At 43.7% G+C, this 13,946-nt stretch overlaps 1 protein-coding gene across 5 annotated transcripts; it reads right to left on the reverse strand.

The window, feature by feature from the left end:
- Positions 1-1,949: 1,949 nt before the first annotated feature.
- etv5a (ETS variant transcription factor 5a) lies at positions 1,950-12,988 on the reverse strand. 5 transcript variants are annotated; one of them, XM_042001968.1, is made up of 13 exons: positions 12,841-12,988; positions 11,236-11,390; positions 11,016-11,106; positions 10,886-10,933; positions 10,186-10,236; positions 8,127-8,250; positions 7,780-8,049; positions 7,394-7,701; positions 4,205-4,267; positions 4,019-4,087; positions 3,764-3,933; positions 3,565-3,672; positions 1,950-3,443 (listed from the first exon to the last, which is right to left on the reverse strand). In XM_042001968.1, exons 2-13 carry the CDS (start codon positions 11,281-11,283, stop codon positions 3,210-3,212), a joined length of 1,584 nt encoding a protein of 527 aa, XP_041857902.1. In that variant the 5' UTR covers positions 11,284-11,390; positions 12,841-12,988; the 3' UTR covers positions 1,950-3,209. The 5 variants fall into 5 exon arrangements, with proteins under 5 accessions (XP_041857902.1, XP_041857900.1, XP_041857905.1 ...); XM_042001966.1 differs by having other exon boundaries at positions 11,016-11,109; XM_042001971.1 differs by having other exon boundaries at positions 3,571-3,672; positions 12,841-12,987.
- Between the last annotated feature and the right edge of the window lie 958 nt (positions 12,989-13,946).

Raw genomic sequence — 13,946 nt, forward strand, 5'->3', positions numbered from 1 at the left:
CATCCTGCCTGCACTCTGAGATCTCTCCAGCCAGTAAAAGTCAGTCTTATCTTTAATTTTGCCTCATTTCTTGCTCTGTTTCTTTCTTTTCCTTTCCTCCTCCTATAATGGTTTCTTACATTCCTTTACTGAATCAGACTGGATGTGCTTTCGAAACAACCGGTGTGTTGATATTTGCTAGCGTGTGATGGGTGCACAAGTCGCGCAGCATCCGGGAAAAAAGGTTGTGGTGTGCGCCCTCTCATCCACGGCTCTAGAAATGCACATAAGAAATGTCACTTTGCCATCAAACGCGTCAGAAATGCAGAGTTTCAGGTTGGAAAGCAACAAAGTGCATCTTTAAAACCTGGAAACTGATTACATAAAGCCTGAGGCCTCACTGATCCCGGTCCAGGGCTTTTCTTAAACGTATTTGTTCGCATTATCCAAACAGTTCGTTAATTTTACAAGACTGAGCCAATATCTGATTCTGATTGGTGATTTTTGTTTTTCTGATAGTTGAAAACAGCAGAGGAAGCATTGTTATTATTATTACTACAACCATCTGCCATGAAAACACGCAAACATGCATGATGAGAGCAGGGCGCCACTAAAAGGCCTTTTATTGCCTTCAGAAGCACTTTCTGCCTCAATCAATGGAGGCCACATTACTGCAGACCAGAGCCGAGGCTCTTCTGTGGTCTGATAAGGCTCTGACTCACCAGCAGCAGTCTGAGGCCAAACCTTCACACTTTTATCACATATCTGATGCCATCAAGCTTCACATTTCAGTTGGAGAGAAACTGACTGAATCATCAGCAGAAGATCAGATGCTGAAACATCTCAGCTGGTGCACACACACCTGACCAAACACTCACCACTTCATCAGCTGCTTCATGCTTCTTCCTCAAGTGTGGCTTCATCCTCTGCAGGCTTATGTCTTTATTTACTGGAACCTGTTTCTGAGATGAAGCAAAATTTCTGTCTCACTGAACAAAACCTGATTAAATCCTCATAAACCTGCAGTCCAGCTGAAACTCTTTCACTCTGTCTGATACCATCATGTTCATGCTGCTAGCCGGTAAACAACAGCTTCAGGTTGAGTCCGTCAATCAAATCCACCTGAGTGTCGCCTTCAATGAAGGGATCCAACAACAGGAAATCTGAGCTTCTTTGTAATGCTTTAATTCATGAATTCACTGCAGAAATGTTTATTTTTATCTGATTTCTTGTGTTTAACAGGTTTTAAACCTTTATATTTTCTCATTATTTCCAGGCTTACACAACTTTTCCAAGGTTTAAAACTATGGACCAAATTGTAAACATTAACTAGAAAAACTGCAAAATGACCTGTTATCAGTCTGCTGAAGGAATAGTATGGAATTTAGTAGGATTTTATAGGGAAAGTCTTGCTTATTTAAGCAAAATAATTGCTGTATTATAATAATTATATGGAACTTCACACCCAGAAATGATTAGGATATCACTCCACTGAAACTTTATCAGTTATCATTGATCAAGACTCTGTTCACTTAGCTCATAAAAGACTTTAGTGTGTTATTTATGACTCTGCACCCTCAGTCAGATCTTATTGAGTACATAAATTAAATAAGCTTCAAGCAACTTTGTGTACCCAGTATTGTTTTAACCATAATATTGGTTTTATACCGTTGGCGCAAAATTAAATAAATACATAAACCCAGAAATTCTTGTTTTACATTTTTGGTTCTGGATGTGTTGGGTTTTAGTTTCCAGTCAGAGAATCTCAACATTCACCTACCAAGCACATTTTTCACAGGCTGAAAGAGTAGAAATTTATCCAGAAATGTACCAGAAGCAGTTAGGAGAGGCATGTGACTCAGAAATGAGCCGGGTCAGGCAGCCAGACCCAGCCGCCAGTCAGCTGACCGGCTGACTGCTGGGAGGGGTGAGAGAAAATGATGAAACACAGCAGGACTGCAGGCGGTGAAGCATTAAGGAGCGTTTATTGTACCCAGTACAGATTATCAGATACTCAGCAGTGTAAGAAACACATTGTGGAGGATCAAGGTGGGGCGGGGGGGACTGAAGCCTGTACAGGAGCAAACTGTCTCTGCTGGGGCTGGACCAGATCAGATTCACCACGGCCTTTAGCTGGAACTCTGGCCTTTACACCCATTCATTCACTCACACACACACACTTTCTCATCCAGACCCTCTGACAGAAGCAGTATGCAGCATCATCAGGACAAACAGCATTTAAAAAGGAGCCATTAAAGAGCCTCAACTATACAGCCCATACATAAAATCAAACAAATGCAGCCTTATAGCAAAAATATATATTTTATATAAGTTTGTTTTCGCCTCGTTCAGAAACAATGAAAGAAAAAAAGCAGAATATCACAAATATCTTTGTCCAGAGACGGTAAAGCGATATGTGACTGTGGACCGGTTACACCATGCAGACAGAGGCAGAGGTCTCGGCTGATTGGCAGAGAGGTGTCCCACTTTGCGTTTGCATGCAGCGTCCTGGCGCTCATCAGGGGGGCGAGCCGAGGACGCATCGACCCCCCCAATGAAATACAAAAAAGAAAAAAGGAGCAAGTTTATTTTACAGAACTTCTCAGGTTTTGACGTGGACAGGTGGTGGTGCACTGGTGGTTGAATCCCTTTTAGAAAGGAGGAGTTCTCTGAAGACCCAGCAGTAATGGGGGGGGGGGGGGGGGGGGGCGTCAGCAGATACAGGACCATGAACACGAGAGCAGTCTGGAATACAGCAATGGCCCAGAGACCTGAGCGCATGTCGTCCTATCTACAGACAAAACGTGTGTTTTTGAATGTGCTGCATGTTTGGGTGTTTTTTGTAAATCTGTGTTTCTGCAAATTAAAGCCCTTTCACGGATCTGGTAGTTCAGATGTGGCGACGTGGAAATGGGGGGCGGCAACAGAGCTGCTTGATTGCATTTTGTAAAAACGCAGATTGTCACAAAATCAGACGCAACTCTTGCAGTCTTGAACAAATGGGGGGTGGTCTGTGACCTCACTTTGTTTGGTCTCCATGGCAACAGAGGCCTTTGGCCTTGCTTTCGGAGATGAAGAGTATAGTTCGCCCCCGTTGGGTTTCCCCCCCTTGCAGATTCTTCTCTCGCCTTCTGGGTTTTGTTTTTTTTTTCTTTTTAGAGCGGGCGTCAGGAGAGCCTTTGGGAGTGTTTGCATGTGCATGTGTGTTGTGCGTCGGGACCGGCGCCTGTTCAGTAGCCGTAGCCATCGGGGAAGGGCAGAGCCGCCGCGCACTGCTCGCCGGCGTCCAGCAGGTAGGCAGCGGCGGCATCGTCGTAGTGCGTGAGGGGCACCGTGTCGTCGTCCAGTCCCGGCATGCTGTCCGGGTCGGCCTTCAGGTTGGGCCTCTGGTTGTCGGGGAAGGCCATGGAAAACAGAGCCTCGGGATCGCACACGAACTTGTAGACGTACCTCTCACCCGCCACCTGAGAAGAGACAGACGTTGTTTTTTTTATTTGAAATAAAACCCTGAATGACCACTGTGAAAAATTAATGTGCCGTCACCATTCCAGGAGCAAAGAAAAAATTAGAAAACGGTGAACGTGCCTTTACCTTCTGCATGATGCCCTTCTCGTAGTAGTAGCGCAGCGAGCGGCTCAGCTTGTCGTAGTTCATGGCCGGTCTGTTCTTCTGGATGCCCCAGCGGCGAGCCACCTGAACCCACACAGGACAAAGAAAAAGCCACAGATGGTTAGTCTCACATGGGAACACACCTGGCGATTTCAGGGAGGGGAGACCGACTGACCTCCTCAGGCTCGATGAGCTTGAACTCCATCCCACGGCCGGTCCAGGCGATGAAGTGGCCGTTGGCTGGGTCGTCCAGCAGGGTGACCAGGAACTGCCAGAGCTGCAGGGAGCCGCGGCGCTGGTACGGAGGTCCGTCGCGATACACCGTGGGTTCCTGCTTTATTTTACCTGCAAGTGGGGGAGGATGGATCAGACTTTTTTTTTCCTGGTGGAGACTGAAGTGGCTAGAACAGAAAGGAGCTGAACGACCTACCTTCTAACCGTTCAGGAACCACGCATGTATCGTCAAAGTACAGCTGAGGGTCTCTGTCGAAGGAGAAGCCTGAAAATCAGGAAACAGAGGGAACGTTCAGGCCGGAGATCTGCATGCAGAGCAGTTTACCCAGAGAAGCAGTTTAACCATGTGGACATGCTCAGAGGAAAGCAGAACTGAACTTACTTTCATGGTTATTTTGGTAGAAGCTGCCGGCTCTCCCGAACGATGACTGGCAGTTAGGCACTTCTGCAAACAAAGAGACAAAGAGGTTTAAATTTAGACCAGAAGCTTCTGATCAGAAAAAAAAAAGAAAAAAGTTTTTAGATGAAAATACGCAGCCTTCACATTAACGGTCGGGACTGCTGTCACCGCCGACTGTGGGTAAAAAATAAAAAGGTAACTGAAACTAAGCTCATATGTACATATAACGAATGATTATTCGTCTAATTATTAGCTATTTTAGCTCATTTGTTTAACTTATCTTTATGTTTGTTATTCAGTTTTTCTTATTCAGCTTTTATTTATTAATGTTTTAAGTTTTTATTTAATTTTTTTCCTATTTTAATTTTTAGATTTTTTTTAAATAATTTTTTGACTTATTGCACTTATTTAAATTTTAGTTATTTTCTTTATTTAAATTGAGTATTTAGGTTATTTAATTTAGACTTATTTAGTTATTCAAGTTTTACTTGTTTTAACTTTATTTTTATTTATCCAAGTTGTCTATTTTTTTTTACTTATTTGAATTTAGCTTATTTTTATTATTTAGGTTTTAGTTATTTCATTTGACTTATTTACAATTATTTAAGATTTAATCAGTTCAAACTTATCAAACTTTAAGGAGGAAAACGACATAAATGTGAACTATTGTAGTCGAGGCCTGAATGAAAATGTAAATATTGACGCTGAGTGCGATGATCTTCCGTCTCATTTCTGACACAAACTGTGTTAAAACTAAAGATTTCATGAAAAATGGAGAAAGATAAAAATGTGTTTTTGATCTGATTGCTGTCAATGTGTTTGGACTAAATGAGAAACCTGGAATATTTTTAACACGTCTTGCAGTGAGAGGGAGGGCGGGGCCGTCTCCATGGATACCCTACATCTTAGCAACATTTATTATTGTTTGCATCCAGCCTGCTTTAGAAACCCGACAAAAATTCCAAAAAGATGAAATGTTTAGTTTGTCTAGAGAATTAAGTCATGTGACTTGACTCCTGAAAAAAGAAGTGGCGTTTGGATCTCATTTCTCCATCTCAGGGTAACCTTCACTCCATCTATAGGCATCGTGACGCGGGTATTTAAAGGCCATAAGAGCCTAAGAGGATTTGTAATTACATCATGTCACAGCGCAGGAGGAATCAGAGTACATACGTGACAGTGAGGGAAGACAACAGCTGGGCGAGTGGGCGTCCGGGCTAAACAACCTGCTGACAGCCGCTCTGGTTGGTTTGATTTATGCAGTTTAAGCCAACGGCCTCTCTGTGGGGGCTTTTTGCTGACGTGGGGCCATAATGTGAGAATTTCCAGCCTCTTGGCATGGACTCTGTCCTCCAAGGAAAGTGGCCTACATCTATTCCAGGTAGGCTCAGCGAGGAGCTTCTCTCTCCATGTGGCTTAAAGACCCATTTACTCTTTGCCCTTGGAGGTTTACGGTGAGCTGAAAGGCCCACTTTTCCTGGATTGGCTTCGACCGTGGAGGGATGAAGCAGGATTAGACTTTGGGAGTGTGTGAAATGAGCACCTGTGTGTTCAAGCCTCTGCTTCATGTTAAAACTCACAGCCGTGTGTCAGCACTGAGAGCAAACATGGTCGGGCACATTCCTCACCTCGGCCAGCTCACATTACGGCTGCTGGTTCAACTCCCAATAATCTGAATATATCCACCGATTTCGGGGCTTGTCGTCTTTTCTTTGCAAACTGTTTGCCGAAGGTTATTTTCAACGGTTTGTAGCCACGTTTACATGGACACAAGGATTCTGATTACATGAAAATGCTTCATGTAAACGTACCAATCAGAAGATTCTGATCCGATCAGTCATTCGGATCGAGATGGGTGGGTTGTCCAGAATGTTTTCAGAAACAAATGCTCAGTACATTAGCTGTACGTCAGTGTAATGTCCCTGTTCCTCTTACTCGAGTTTATTTAAAAAACAAACAAACCTCTGTTATGGCTAGTGGAAGGAAGGAAAGACAGGACCAAACAGAACGGGTCCTTCTGGAAAACAGCAATAAATTAGCCGTGTTTGTTTACATCACAGTTTCTTCTTCTGCTGTTTCTGGAAAATCGGACAATTCTGCGCATGTCTAAATGATTTGTTCTGTTTAAAGGGGTCAAGATGGGAATAACCTTTTCACCTTTTCAGGGTCAGTAACTGCATTTACATGGATGCGAGTATTTGGATTAAAAGTCCGACTGGAATAAATGTGTTTAATGTAAACATACTAATGATACTGAGGTTTATGCTGGTTGCTGTTCCCAGCGGCGTGCGTTAAAGAACATACTCTGAAATGTGTTTTATCTACTATTATTATATATACTACATTCAAACCTCGTGTAATTGAAATACTTAAAAGTTTGTACTTTATAAAATATTTACTACAACTGGATTGTAATTTTTTATGTGTGTACCTTATGTATCGCTGAAGTTTGTGACCAATGGACACCAGATGTAAATTAGCAGTAATGCTAACCCTGCACATTTACATTTTGTTTTTTGTCATGTCCAATACGTCCCTTTTTAAATAAAAAAATACTTCCTTAGCATGCAGGTTGCGTCAGCTGTTCGTAAACCTAACATAATCCTACACTTTGTTACGGCTAGTTCGTTTTACTCAATAAAGTTTATTTAAAAGAAAAACCTCACGTTTAGTGGAAAACATGGCTGAAATAGAACCGATCGGTATGTGAAACAAATACACTGCTTGAAATTTTAAAAGAATTCAGAATGATTAAGGAGGAGAAACTGAAATTGGTACTTTGATCAGACCAGTAGCTGCATGTCCGTGGACAGATTCTTTTTCCATCTCTCATACATTACAGACAACTTCAGCTTTTAGTGACGCCCCGTTTTACTCGTTATCGATAATCCTATAAAAAACCTAGCTGTCATAACAGTTCTGTCTGCCGGCACTATTTTTTACGACTGTCCTGAAACTCATCACGTCATCTAACGACCACATGGTTCAAGCATGAACAGGAAGAACATCCACCCCAGAAACCCTCAGAATGAGTGTCGACATGCTGGATAGAAAAGTCTTTCCTCCATGGATCAGCTGACACATCTTTATTCTGACCGGATCAGCGGCGCTGCTGATGCAGGTCTGATTTAACGCGGCTACGCAGCTCTTTGCAGCATCAGATCTACTCACCAGAGTCAAAGCAGAAGTCTCTGGGCTCCTGCTTGATGGCCATGGGGTGGAAAGCAGCCTGGCGTGGGGGAGGGCATGGAGGGCCCATGGCGGGGACGCCCTGCTCGCTGTATCGCGGGTCGATGAGCTCCTGCTTGAACCCCGTCGGCGGCACGACCACCAGCGGCTCTGACATCTGCCTGTGGTACGGCGGCCGGCCATCACGTGGCTGGTTGCTGTTGCTGGGGGGCTGCGGTAAAAACTGGGGCCGGGTTTGGTTCTCGGAGGGGGGGAAAGGTAGACATGGTTCTGACATCTGCCTCTGGAACCTGAACATGGATGAGGATGATTTAGAAACACTCCCGGTACAGGAACTGATAAAGAAAGAGGCTGAAGCAGCTGCTTACCTGTGATCAGGTGAGAAGCTGTTTGCATCCTGGCTGATGGGGGTGCAGGGCACGGCGAAGGGGGGGCTGGGGACTGCGAGGCCTTGCTGGCTGTGAGGCTGTTGCAGCAAACGTGGGCCTGGAGCTGAACTGGCTACATGGGGGTGTGGAGGTGGGGTCTGCTCACTCAGTGGGTTTGTTACTGCCGTGCTGGTGGGGCCGCAAGGTGAGACCGGCGTGGAAGGGGGTGTTAATGGCTTAAACCCGGGGGTGGGCTTCCTGTCACAGGCACTGTGGATGAATTTGCAACATGGTTAGCATGATCCAGGAGCAAACAGCTGATCTGAGGCTGATCTGCAGGCCCATACCTGTAGCTGTAAAGGCACTTCTCTCCGTAGGGCATGGGACTCCTGTCCTGGCGACAGGGGGAGAGCTCTTTGGAGGGAGTCAGCTCTCGTTTGATCTTTACCGGTGGCGGGCCATGAAACATTACTACGATAGAAGACAGAGGATCAGAGTACAGTGCATTAGATAAACTCCAGATATCAGCTAATTGAAGCCATAAACAAGAGTGCAGCAGTTATCTCAACCACATTGGACCTGATGGATAAATGGACGCATGGACAATGTCTGTATTCCCCCGACTGACAGAGACACTTAGCGGCTGTTTATCATCAGCCCTAACGACGCCCGACTCTGCCCCAAAAGCAACCAGCGCTAGGTAGCACAGCGCTAGCATGGGAGCTATCAGACCTCTCATCTGACTCCCATTAGGGGCCGGCCAATACCAATACTCATGAATCAGAGCGGCTGTAATCTAATGGCGGTGAATGATTTTCTCCCCCCGTGCTGTAACCATTAGACACTGGCTGCAGTTTCCGGGGCGCCACATAATAGCTACGCAGAAACTAGATCCCCGAGCACAGAGGAGCGGGAGCTGGATGAATCAGCTGGCATGCTGATGGATCTGAGGGCTAACAATGTGCACGTGAGCACCCCTGTGTACACTCCTCACACAGAGGAGTAACTAATGGAGAGATTAGGCACAGTTGCTTCCTCTGGTGGATTAATAAACTCCGTACAGACATACAGAGGGCCGTGGCAAGCCTTGAGGAGCAGTTTTCCAGCATTCTGAAAGTCTTCATACGGTTTTCTGTTTTTTGTTTGTTAAGTCTCGTAACACTCCTCTCTGAATCTGTTACTAGTAGCTTGTCACAAATAAATATTATTTGTTCCAATTTCTTTTCCAAAAAACAGCAAACTCAGGTGAAAAATAGGATTTCAGCAGCAACACAGTGAGAAGAGCCGTTAGCTGGAAACTTGGCATATCTCAGCATGGTGTGGAGGTCAGAAGAAGAGTCAGGACGAAAACACTACGGCAGCTGAGAAGGATCTGAAATCCAACAAAGACCTGACGGAGGACCTGCCACCTTCAGCTGATCCATCTACTGCTGGCCGAAGCCTCATCAGAAATGGTCTCCATGGAAACGCAGTCATTCTTAAGGAAACAGGGAGAAAAGGCTGAGGTAGGTCACATGACCCAAGAACTGGACTGAAGATCTGTGAAAACAGGTCTGAGGGAGAGATCCTCCCCAGAACCTGGACCTCAACATTACTGAAGCAGTGTGGGATCATCTGGACAGAGAACGGAGCAAAAGGCAGGAACATCCAAAGAAGAGCTTTGGAAAGTCCTTCAAGGATCCTGGAGGAATTTTCCTGAAAGCTACTGAAAGAAATTAAAGGTTCAGACTGTGTTGAAGGAGGAAAAGAAAATCACTTTCAAGCTCCCTGGAATCTGACTAACTCTGTTTTTACCTCATATTCTGCATTATGTTTGCACATGCTTCAGTAAATAACTGCAACTATTTACCGTTTTGTTGACAAAATATAAAGAAATAAGAAGGTGAAACTCCGGCCTGCAGCCAGAGCACGGGCCGTTCTAACACCTCTGCAGCTCTCTGGGCTACGTTAACCAGCCATGACAAAGACAGAACCACACCCTGTCTCCACCTCCCACATCAGACCAAAACATAAACTCACAAGGACAGCGAGTGAAGGGGGGTTATAAAAAACCTCACTGGGAATAGTCCAAACATATCCCTCAGGCTGCTGCCTGAACACTGTGCAAAAACATGTAAAAGTTCTGTGGAAGAGAACCGTAACAGGCAGCTCTATCCACTGGAATCCAGCCCAGTTCAGCAGCAGCAGCAGGGCCTGAGTGCGGGAAAGTGTGAAATCAGATTAGGAGCTTGGCTCATGTGATGCCCCATGCCAATCGGCTGATTAAACTCAAAATGGAGGAGGGAGAGAGGGAGAGGAGAGAGCGGCCATTCCCAGAGCTGTGGTGTAGAGACTGAAAAAGGAGCTCTTTGTGGAGCGCAGAGGAAGCCGAATCAGACTGGTAAACAAGAGAAATCAGATACTTACAGCTGTCAGACTGGAAATCTGGGACAAACTGCTCGTCATCAGGCACCTGGGCTGTAAAGATGCAGGAAAATATCAGCAAACATTCAAACAGTGAAGACAATAAAATAAAAATAGTCCTGATTGGATGTTTGTCATCTGCAGGGCTTCGCTCTTCTTTCATGAAAAATATTATTTCATCTTCACACCAAGTTAAACTTTAGTGTTAGAAGTTGCTTCATTTCAGCCAGTTAACCATTAAACTTGGTCCAACTTAACTCCTTCATGCCCAATGACAGGACGACGGAAAATATTTATCCCAGAGGGAGGGTGCTAAACTGCTTCCCTTCATTTATTTACTATTCTATCTATCTATCTATCTATCTATCTATCTATCTATCTATCTATCTATCTATCATTATTTTATTATCTATGTATTATCCAATTTATTTTATTAAATACTAAATACATTTTTAATTTAATATTAAAATGTTCATCATTTTACTTTTCTATTACTGCTGCTTATTATTACTACTAATATTAATAACAATTATATTTATAGTTATTCTTCTTACAGTCCAGTCTTTTATTTATTTATTTTTAAATGTTTTTCTTTTAGTTTTTTATGATTTTAAATAAATTCACTGGTGTCCTTTTGCAGCATTTAAAAACTTATACACACATATAAATAAAGTTTAGCTTTAAAAGACTAATTTAATCTCACCTTCTGCAATCCAGATCTCCTGCAGCTGACTGAGGTCCTGGAAAAGTTCTGGAAGTCAGAAAGAGGACGGTGTTAAGGGTGAAGGGTAAACACAAACACACGGACCACTGGTTCGTGTCGGTGACGCTACCTTCTGTGTCCTGCGCCAGCTCCGTGTCAACAAACTTCCTCTTCCTGTCGTTTAGAGGCCTGCCATGCAACGGCTCCTCCACATGTGACTGCTGCTGTTGGGAGGGAAGAAAGATGAAGAAACATCAGAGCATCAGCAGGAGAAGTCATGCACAAGGAGGTCCATCCATGATGTGGAGATACTCAGAGACAGAGAGGGAGGGAGGGATGTGTCCACTTACGCTGGGTGGGACCATAAATGGGACTTGCTGGTCGTAGAATCCGTCCATGTTTATCTGCGTGGTTGGGGGGTGGTGGGGTAAGGGGGGGAGGGGTTCCAATATTAAGGGGGAGGGGGGGTGTTCGCTTTAAAGTGACAGCGTCACTTTCTGGGTCACTGGAAAAACAAACAAAAAAAGCATAAGAAATGTCAGAAAGATGCTCAAAAACAATAATTCAATGTCTAAATTCACCTTGAGCGCTCGGCCTCATTCGACCATGTTTACATGTAACTGCATCACTCTGAAGCTACCATCTCCTGTCTGCCCCTTTATTTAACCAACAAACACCTCTTTAAAAATCATGTAAACACAGTCATTAAGGAGCACATGTATTACAGTTATATAAGCTGCACACACACACACTTTGGCCATCTGCAGGAACTACTTTCCACTATAATCTGCTTGAAGATCTCGAGTAAAACACTTGCAAAGATCTTCCCACTCTCCAGAATCTGTGGCACGCTCTGCATCACAAAGCCGCCCAGACAAGATGGAAAAAGGGAGCCTGGTCAGAGAGCCGATTAGCGTCTTCAAGAGGCTTCAAGCTGTTGTTGGGTGACAATACTGATGTTACAGTTGGCAGAGGCCCCACCCATGGACAAATACTACAAGTTCTCCCTCTTTCTTCTTCAGCTGAGTGATATGACTCACGATCTTCTGTTAATGGATGATGAAAAAAAGGATAGCTGCTGGGTAATAATTACAGACACTGTTAAAGCTCACTGTACTCACACAACTTTACTGCTATAGACAACTTTAAATGTTTTTACTCCACTATCACAGAAACTAACTAAAGAAATGCTGGAAAAAGTTATATAAATGAATAAAAATTACTTTATCTAAAAATGATCAATTTGTTGTTGTATTGTTATGTTTTGAGGTCAAATAGTCCTCTAACTTCATGTGACAATCTGAACTGAGCTCAAAAAGTTCATTTCTAAACTCACCGTTAACGTCGTAACTAAGTTGAACCATTTACTTAGTTAAAAACAGCGCGAAGAAGTCCTTAAACGCACCAAACAATAGACGGCTAACCTATGCCCGCTTCACGGTCAACAGAAATACCTGTAAAACTCGGAATCAGCGCAATTCAGAACCACTCCAACCCGATCAACGTGGATCGTCTCCGGCTAAACTTGTGTGTGTATGAATGGTGGAGGGGGGACTTTGTTCACCCGACACCCCTTGCCACCACCTCCTTCTCCTCCCTTCCCCCACCCTACCTTGTTTTTCTCAATGAAGTGAAACTCGATCCGTGTGGAAGCACCGAGGGGAAAAAAACGGCCCGTCCATTCATAAAAACACAAACAGTTACCGACAGCGCTGAAAAACCAAAGCGGACATCTACGCAGATTAACCAGGGGTCAAATATAACACTCGCAGGGTTTTAATGCCACGCAGGGAGACTAAATCCTGCAAATATAAATCGATATAAAATGGTTGCCAAAGTAAATATCTTTTAATAAGATGGCGTTGCTTTGCTTCGTAGTCTAAAGTGCGCGACAAAAAAAACCTTTAAAGAGCTTCGTAAACCAAGTTGCTGCCTAAATAAACCCTGCAGCTTACCTTGTTTGTGCTTATAAATGTCCAAATATTGAAAAAGGCGGTAGAAATATCCAGAGATAGAAAATAGCGTGACAAGAGCCGTGTGCCTGTCTGCGCACTTGGTGAACTGATGCTTCTCCTTCGACTCACAAAACTTGACTGAGCTTTTCGTTAATGGCCCGGTCGCTTTTCCCCTGGGCTCAAGCCGCACGCAGGAGAGAACGCTGATTGGTGGATGACGCCTGTCAGTCAAATAGGTAGCCAATAGCATCTTTGGTGTTCATGACTTATGCATTAGGCGCCGTCTGGCCAATCACGGCACGGAAGCGACCTATTTTTATGAATGGCTGGATTTCATTCACATTTTTTCAATCATCGCTGCCAGGACGTGTTTGTTAAAGGGCCAGCGGCGCTGGAAAGACGCAGAAGAACAAAACCTTCCACGTCAGTGTCATCAGGACTCTCTTTGCTCTATAATCAAGGATCATTACACTGTCAGAATCAATTGGAGGTTAATCGTGCTATTTGACACTCTGTACTTTATAAGCATTCAAAGTTAAATTTAATAGAGTTGTAGATTATTCCTTCATGAGAGTGACGCAGATGACTGGGGATTAATGTGGATAATAACTATGAGACTGTATTGAATGAATATTAGGAAAGAAAAGCTGAGGTGCTGCAACACAATCACAAACATTAATACTTAATAAAAAAAAAATTGTGATTAGAAATTCGCAACAATTTAACTATAAAAAGTTTTTTATTATAATATACAATAATCTGATTAAACTGAAGAGCCTTTTGCACTGCAAGCAGCTGCACCACTGCTGCTCGGGGAGCCCTAAAATGGTCACACACACATTGACTGATACCAGAAGCTGGTAATAAACCTACTGGCCAGTTCATCTTCATCAAACAGTGTTCCTTATTTATCTGCATACAGTCATATTGTTTTTTATATTTAGCCCATAAGAACCCGACGTGACATATTTGTCACATACAGTTTCTGAGACATTTTGCTTCAATTTATGGTATAAACTTTGCTTAAAATCCTATGGAACACAATCTGAAACGTGTCTTCTGTCTCATAATAGATACCCAGAAGGAGAAAACCACAAAAGTTAATT

This window comes from Melanotaenia boesemani, chromosome 12 (assembly GCF_017639745.1).
Source record: "Melanotaenia boesemani isolate fMelBoe1 chromosome 12, fMelBoe1.pri, whole genome shotgun sequence".
Classification (NCBI taxonomy): Eukaryota; Metazoa; Chordata; class Actinopteri; order Atheriniformes; family Melanotaeniidae; genus Melanotaenia; species Melanotaenia boesemani.